This window comes from Annulohypoxylon truncatum, assembly GCF_022578515.1.
Source record: "Annulohypoxylon truncatum strain CBS 140777 unplaced genomic scaffold F4807scaffold_58, whole genome shotgun sequence".
NCBI lineage: Eukaryota > Fungi > Ascomycota > Sordariomycetes > Xylariales > Hypoxylaceae > Annulohypoxylon > Annulohypoxylon truncatum.
Window position 1 is genome coordinate 181,699 of NW_025953844.1, and position 7,806 is coordinate 189,504.

The window sequence follows — 7,806 nt, forward strand, 5'->3', positions numbered from 1 at the left end:
AGAGGAAACCAGGTAGGTGAGGTGGGGTCTAGACGCAACTTCAATTGCCCCTCCATCCGCAGATGGTTAAAAAGGCCAAAAAAACCCCGCTATATCGTCACCACGAAATCGCTCATCCGCTGCTCATCAAGTGTTTTATACTTATGGACCCATATGTAATGCATCATTACGTCAAGTATAGTATACTTAATTACATCCCCAAGTTCTTTCCTTCGATGTTTTAACTTCAGAAAGTATATTTACATGATTACTTGCATGTGAATAGTTGAGGGTAGGTATATAACTCAACGTTATCGCATGTACGTATTATTTTTGGACATTACTCCGACCTATAACGGACTACTAAAAAAATAGACACAACATATCGAGGAAAAGGATAATGGGAATAGAACCGCAATTCACTTAGCCAACCAGGACTCAATAACGGAACCACATTTTGCCTCTTTCCGGTAGACTGAGATCGCTTTCGGAGCCGTCCGTCATGTAAGGGTTCTGGTATCGTCTACTGCCATGTCTTGAGTACGAGGATCTCTCGCGGTCAAAAGGATCGCCTTCCAGAACCGATCCTTGATGCATGAGATGTTCGAACTCTTTTCGTTGTCGAGCATCCGCATGACGAAGTACGGGTTCATAATCGTCTTCTTCGTCGAGCGATAGGCGATTGAACCGACTTATCTCATCGTCCAGGTCTCTCTGATGACGATATCCTTCAAGGTCGGAACTAGACATACGCCTTCCATATGGAGGAGTTAATGGCCGAGTTGCCGAGATAATATGCGGTCTGGGCCGTGACCGTTTGCTTTCCCGGTATGCTCGTTCCTGGGAAACTCGCGCCTTGTCTCGCCCGTGGCGCATTCCCGCCAAGTAAGCTTCGTCTCTAACCTTGTCGATGTCTACCATCGATGGCGGAGGCGGGCGGGGAGGCCCTGGCGTAACCGCAGACTGTACCCTTGACCTAGCCTTGACGTTGTGGTATTCTTGGCTCCCTAGGGAACGCCGGTCATGAATATTGCCGTCACGTATTCTGCTCTTATGCCTAGGCGGCATTCTGTCTTCACCACGACCCCTGGCGTGGCTTATACCATTTATTGGTGATCCGGGTTGAGAAGTATCAGGCGTCATCTGACTATCAACTGATCCATCCATTGATAGATAATTCGAGTAATCCGAGTCACTTTCGATATCACTATGGTTATCATGATTCCTAGCTGGATCGTTTCCTCTACCTCCACCTATGTCTCTATCACCAACCGCAACATTGTTGACGGGGTTAATCCCTTTAACGGCCCCGGGTTTATTGGGATATGGTGCGATGGGTGGCGGGCCACGGGCCCTATCTGGTCGAAACGGCGTGCTACCCCCTGAGTCAACAGCACTCGGCCGCTGTGCTCGCAAGTCTAAGCCAGGGTTTGGCTGCAGTTGTGGCTGTTGGTGGATGTGCGGCTGTTGATGGGGATTCTGATGCGAGTGCTGTTGCTGCTGAGGGTATGAGTGTGGGCGGACGACCTGACTATTCCGCAAGTTCTTCGCTTCCCAGAGCATAGAAATATCAACGTTCGGTCTAGGCGTGCGTTTGAAATAAGCTCGTAGAGAAACCCTCTCGAACGATTTGCTCTCGTGCCTACTACCTCGCCCGTAAGGCCGTCTCCTAGTAGAACCATAGCGTCTCCGGGACGTTGAATGACTTCCACCAGCAAATGCGATGGAAGGGGCAATCTCTCTAAGTTGATGGTCTAATTGGATCAGAACCCAGTGGTAGTTAATCGGATCGGAGTTCTGCAAAGCGAGATCTTCTTGCGCCTTGTCGATCTGACGTTGTAATACGGGGCTCAAGGACTTCAGCTTATCGGTCAGATTACGCGTATGCCTGTTCAAATGCTGTATTTCTCGAACAATTTCCCTTGGGGACATCCCAGGAACTCGAGTTCTTATCGCCCTATCCCAAGTGGGTCGCTGTGGTCTACCCTCGTCGTCGTATTGATTTCGCGTCGACATCTTCTCGAACCGGAAGATGGCGTATTCTGTGAGATCCTCTCTCATGTCGTCCATCGTTTTGAGATCACGGCTGACGTCTGATATCTCTACGGATGGTCCCCTAGCCACATCCGCCGTTATCCCGGCTCGAGTAGTACCTGGTGATGGTTGCACGGGTGGTAGCTGTGGACCAACCGGACGACTGCCAGGGCCAGTGGGAATGATGGGGGCATGAGGTCTATGAGCTCCATGTGGCCCATTGATATTAGCATCCCTCTGATTCCCAGCCATCATGATAGTAATCCACAGACTCGAATGGTGTACTTTGAAGAAAGGGGAGAAATATATGCGGAGACCAGATTCGAGTGTAGGAACTCCCTGATATTGGATCGGCTTATAGCATGTATAGACAAAGGATCCAATGAAACCTATACTTCGGATTTTCTGAGATCATAAGATTCACGGGGTAGCAAGATGATGGTGAATATAAAACTCCCCCCTCGGGGAAGGGGTATGGGCCATCAAGGGGAAACTGGCGAATTTTATAACAAGGTGGAGCGGGGTATAACATAAGAGGTCGCCAGTCAAAGTAAAGAAGGATTTTTGCACTTCCTGTCGGTTCAAGGATACTTAAAGGGGGGTAATAAGAAGTTGGGCGTCACCGCTGTTGTTCACTTTGGAACATGGAGGTCTCGATTTTGTCCACATAAACGTCTTGCATTATAGCACGCACCTTGATAACGCTTCTGCTTCACGTAGGTAGGTATGTTTTCTTATTGCCCTATCTTTGACAGATATCGACTAATCTACCTGCGTCGTCCAGTTAGCGTTCAAGGAGGTAAAACACTGTCGCCCTAGAAAGCCATGGGCTTGGGTTGACTTGGACAACCTCGCCCTACTTTGCCTGATCTTAGAGGCATGCTAATGCAGGCGAACAATATATCATCTGTTCCGACCTTGATAGCTCTCAAGCCGGGCGAAACCGAAGGCAGTCCCACCGAGACTCTTAAACCGATAGCAAGGCTGACAGGCCGACGTAAACGGCCAGCTGCAGCTCAATCCCGGTCTGACGGCTTTTGGCTGCATCTGTTACAGAGGTGGACCAATGAACTCTTGTCCGACTTGCTGCTTACCTTAATTTACGAAGGTCAACCTTCACCGAAGCTACAAAGCCGGGCGTTGGTGGTTGCTGATGACGTTGAAATCATGCACGAGAACTAATCTAGACCAAGGTGGACTGCGAGATTTTCTTGCTTCTGCGCCCGGCGGACAGACTTATTGCGAATCGAAATAGAACGAGTTAAACACGGCAAGTCTCATAATCATCGAGTTTTCGTTTAGCAAGCCATACACCTTGATATGTTCAATAACTCAATTCCCTTTTTTGGTTGGGAGGGTGGGTTTCCTTCGTCAGCTGTTCTTTTGCTCTTGGGTTGAGAGCGTCAAGGGCACACCGTGCGACCTTTGCCCCCTTTCCGTCGACAAGTTTCTGTGATATACGGATAAGGAAGAAAACGCAAATATTCGATATGATTCATCTTAAAACTACTCGCGTATATATATATAGTAGGTTCCCTTCACAATCATTACGTTCATATATGAAAAAGAGCGAGTTTGAAACCCTTTAGAATTTAGGCTGCGGCCGCTAACTTGACTGTGAGCATCCCGCGTGACGGAACAGAGACTGTGACGGTTCCATCAGAGAAAGCTGCCTCCACCGGGGCTACGGACCGAGTGTTGTCTGTCACAAAAGCCTCAGCACCTGCCGGAGTAAAGTCACTGAAGGAAACCTTGACAGTCTGTTGCGAGCCCCCAGAGTTCAGGAAAACGACAACGACGGAACCGTCCGTGTTCTTGAACGCGGTGATGCCGGTGCTAGAGACACTACCCGATGTGCTCACACGATAGGCTCCGGGACGTACAAAACGTGACCACATTGCGAATGCCCAGAGACGCCCGGAGGGAGTAAGCGTTTCACCGTCACTCGCGACAAGGTACGAAGATGCTTGAAATTGGTTAACCTCCACACCTTGCCAACTAAATTCAATCCCTGGTTAGTCTTGACCAAATCGCTTATCTCGTATACGGACAACTCACTATATGTAAGCAGACAGATTGGCATTTGCGAGGCCGTTATGGATCTTGTTGGCCCAGGTGAAGCCTTCGCATTGCCCCCCGCCACTGTACCAAGTCGCGCACCACCGAGACTGGAGATCAGCTGCTTCGGTCTGCCATGTCTTGAGGTTCGTAGGTATGACCGAATTCGGGTCGCTCGAATACATGTGGCTCGTTATGTATTTCAGGTATTTCTCCATGCCCGCCGAGACGAGACCTTGGGTGATACTTTTCTGGGAGTTCCAACCCACTAGGTACCGAGCGACGTGTCAGCAAGTTAGATGCCCAGAGCATGTCAGAGGGCAGCTAGAGAGCCTCGGTAAGAATAAGGACGAGGCAGGACGGGTATTCACTTACTTGCGTCACAGCAAGTCAAAGACACATTATTGAGCCCGTTCTTTTCAAGTGTGTCGTATAAAATAGGGATGAACGATGAGGCTTCATTGGCACCAGACTGCATCGACGAATAACTCGTCCTACGAAATCCACGTCAGGCTTTATCTCGAACCGAGACTGATGTAGATACCTACACGTAGTCGGGCTCGTTCAAGAAACCGAGTTGAGTGATAGGAATACCGCGAGCATTGTAGTACTTGACGTACTGCACCAAGAAGTCGGCATAGGCTTGACGCCAGTCTCCAGAAGAACAAGTATGACCAGGAGTCCCACACAAATATCCGCCGTTGTTCTCATTATTGTTGGTTTTCATGAAACCAGGGGCGCTCCATGCGTCTGCATAGATAATCTTCACGCCATACTTCATTGCCTGTTGGCTAAACCAGACCTGACCGCGATCATCATCGTCGAAGGTGTAATTTGCAGCCACGCTGGGGCCACCGGGGCTGTTCGGGAGGATACTGTCACTGTCAGTCGTGCCTGAGCCGATACGGTTGCGAATTATTGTGAGGCCTGCACCGGTGGTCGCGTTGAATAGGTAGTCTAGGCCTTGTTGTTGGGGATCCCCTGAAAGCAAGTCCCTGAACTCGGCAGCACGTCCAAACGCCTGTGAGACACCAAAGCCGTCTATCTGTTGAAGTAAGGAGGCGGCTTCAACTGTTACGCTGGTTTGGGCATAGGTCTGCCCTAAGACGACGACAAGTGCTGCTAATGTAAAGAGACAGGGCATGTTTTTCAATTATTTGGTCCTCTACGCTGCAAGTCTTAACTGAACCTGTACGAGTTATTCCGTAGAAAGGGCTGGGTCAACCATTCACTAAATAAAAGATTACATTAACCATCGTATATAGCCGGGCAACAAAAGCGTTTAAGGACAATCAATTTTCATTAACGCTTAATGTGATTCCCCGCAATGGCTAAACCATTGAGAATAGATCTAGAAGCTTGCGGCAGCAACTTAATTTATGTTATTAAGTTGATGTAAGTAATGGTAATAGTAGTAGTAGTATTTTTAACATGAAGTCCCCGGTCCCCGGGAACATTATCCCGAGTTTATAAAGCACGGGACGGCGGGCCATTTAACTTAAATTACGAAAGTTTTAAAACGGTTTTACATTTTATTTTAATTAAAATAATAAATATAAAAATATAATTTATAATAAATTATTTATATTATTTAATTCGTTTAAAAAATATATTATATTTAAAAAATTTTTAATTATATAATTAATTATATAAATAATTTTTATTTAATTAATAAATAATTAATAAAAATTTAATAAAAAATTATTAAATATATTAATTAATTTATTAATCGTGTTATAATATTAATATTTTAATATATATTTTAAATTTATCCGCGTATTTAATTAAATATATTTTTTTAATAAATTTAATTATTAAAATTAAAAATTAAAAAATTAATATATTAATTATTTAATTTATTATTAATTTAATTTTAAATTAATTAATTATTTAATTAATTTTTAATTTAATTTAAAAAATTAAAATTAAAATAATTAAAATTAATTAAAATTAAAATTAATTTTAAAAATTTAAAAAATAATAAAAACTTTTTATTTAATATATATTTTAATTATTTAAAAATTAATTAATTAATTATTAAATTATTTTTAAAATTAATTATTAAATTAATTTAAAAATTTATTTATAAATTATTTAATAAATTATTAAATTTATTTAAAAATTTATAAAATTTAAAAGTTTATAAATTAAAAAATTTCCTTATAATAAAAAGTTTATTTTTTTTTAAGATATATAATAAAGCCATTATATAATAAGTAATAAAAGTGGCGGCTATATAAAAAATACGTGTATTATATACGAAAAATTAAATAAAGTATTAAAATTAACGTTTAAAAATAATTTTTTTTTTTAAATTTTTAAGCTTTAATTTTAAATAATTATAAACTTATTATTTATTACTTAATTTTACTTATTTTATCCTTATAAAATTATTAAATTAATTATTAAATTAAATAATTTAACGTAATAATTTAACGTTTAATTCGTTTTCAATTAATTAATTACCCGTTTTAATTTAAAAAAAAAATTTAAATCTTTTAATTACCGCGGATTTTATCTTTAATAAAATCCGGACTTTATTATTTTATAATTTAAAAAAATAACGTTAATACGTTTTTATTTAATTTATTTTTTTTTAAATTAAATACTTTAAAAGTTTAAAAATTTAAAAAATTATTAAAGTTATTATTAATAAATAAATAACGATTAAAAAATAAATCGTTTTTATTTTAAAAAAAATAATAAAAAAATTTTATTTTATGTTTAATAAATGATTTTAATAATAATAAAAAATATATTATTTATTTTATACCCGTTTTTTTTCGAACATTTATTAATAATAAAATAAATTTATTAAAATAATTATCGAAACTTATAATTATTACCCGAAAACCGGTATATTTAAAAATATATTATTATATTTTTAATAATTAAAAATTAACTTAATACCGTTTTTTTTTAAAAATAATTATATAATAAAATATAATTTTTATAATTTATAAACCAAGGTTTTAACCGAAATATAATAAAATAAAATAAATTATTATATAAAAAATATAAAAATTTTTTATTTTAATTATTATAAAGTTTTCCTTTTATTATTTTAAATAAAATAAATTTAATAAAAAAGTTTTACACCGATTATAACCGTAATATATACGGATAATTAATAAACTTACGTTAATTAAATATATATAAATATTTATTCCTTAATAATATTATACGTTCTTTATAAAATAAATATATAAAATAAAAAATAATAATAATATATTATTTAAATTTTTTTTATAAATATATTAATATTATTTTTTAATATTTAAAAATATTATTATATTATTTATATAAGTTTTTATAAATAATTTAAAAAATTTAAATAAATAATTTATAAATTATTACGTATATATAAAAGAATTTTTAAAACTTATTAATATAATATTTAAAATTTTTAATTTTTAAAATAAAATAATAATTATTTTATTATAATTTTTTATAATAATTTTTTATAATAATAAATAATTAATAATAAAAAACCATTTTATTAATAATAATAAAAAACTTTTTATTATATATTTATTAAATTATTTTTTTTATAATAATAATAAGTAAATATTTATTAAAATATATTTATTTAATTCTTTTAAATTAATTATAACTTATTTTTTTTCTTTTTATTTATTATTTTCCATATAATAAAATACGGATATTTAAAAAAAGTAAATTTTTATTATTAATTTATTTTTTTAATTATATATTTTATTAAAAGTTTTATTAATA

At 36.9% G+C, this 7,806-nt stretch overlaps 2 protein-coding genes across 2 annotated transcripts; both read right to left on the reverse strand.

Moving 5' to 3' along the window:
* Positions 1-94: 94 nt before the first annotated feature.
* Positions 95-2,580, reverse strand: F4807DRAFT_336909 (uncharacterized protein). The gene has a single exon (XM_047995339.1). The coding sequence runs from the start codon at positions 2,266-2,268 to the stop codon at positions 418-420; it is 1,851 nt and encodes a 616-aa protein (XP_047848924.1). The 5' UTR covers positions 2,269-2,580; the 3' UTR covers positions 95-417.
* An 820-nt stretch (positions 2,581-3,400) lies between these two features.
* Positions 3,401-5,486, reverse strand: F4807DRAFT_336907 (glycoside hydrolase family 30 protein). Its single transcript, XM_047995338.1, has 4 exons — positions 4,620-5,486; positions 4,447-4,565; positions 4,072-4,339; positions 3,401-4,011 (listed from the first exon to the last, which is right to left on the reverse strand). The coding sequence occupies exons 1-4, from the start codon at positions 5,213-5,215 to the stop codon at positions 3,606-3,608; spliced, it is 1,389 nt and encodes a 462-aa protein (XP_047848925.1). The 5' UTR covers positions 5,216-5,486; the 3' UTR covers positions 3,401-3,605.
* Positions 5,487-7,806: the final 2,320 nt, after the last annotated feature.

What these genes read in the sequence shown, in the direction of transcription:
- F4807DRAFT_336907 (XM_047995338.1), bottom strand. Translation starts at nt 5,215, where the DNA reads ATGCCCTGTCTCTTTACATTAGCAGCACTTGTCGTCGTCTTAGGGCAG. An exon ending in TTTGACTTGCTGTGACGCAA is followed by an intron (nt 4,340 to 4,446) that starts GTAAGTGAATAC and finishes CTCGGTACCTAG; the next exon opens with TGGGTTGGAACTCCCAGAAA. An exon ending in AATCTGTCTGCTTACATATA is followed by an intron (nt 4,012 to 4,071) that starts GTGAGTTGTCCG and finishes GATTGAATTTAG; the next exon opens with TTGGCAAGGTGTGGAGGTTA.
- F4807DRAFT_336909 (XM_047995339.1), bottom strand. Translation starts at nt 2,268, where the DNA reads ATGATGGCTGGGAATCAGAGGGATGCTAATATCAATGGGCCACATGGA.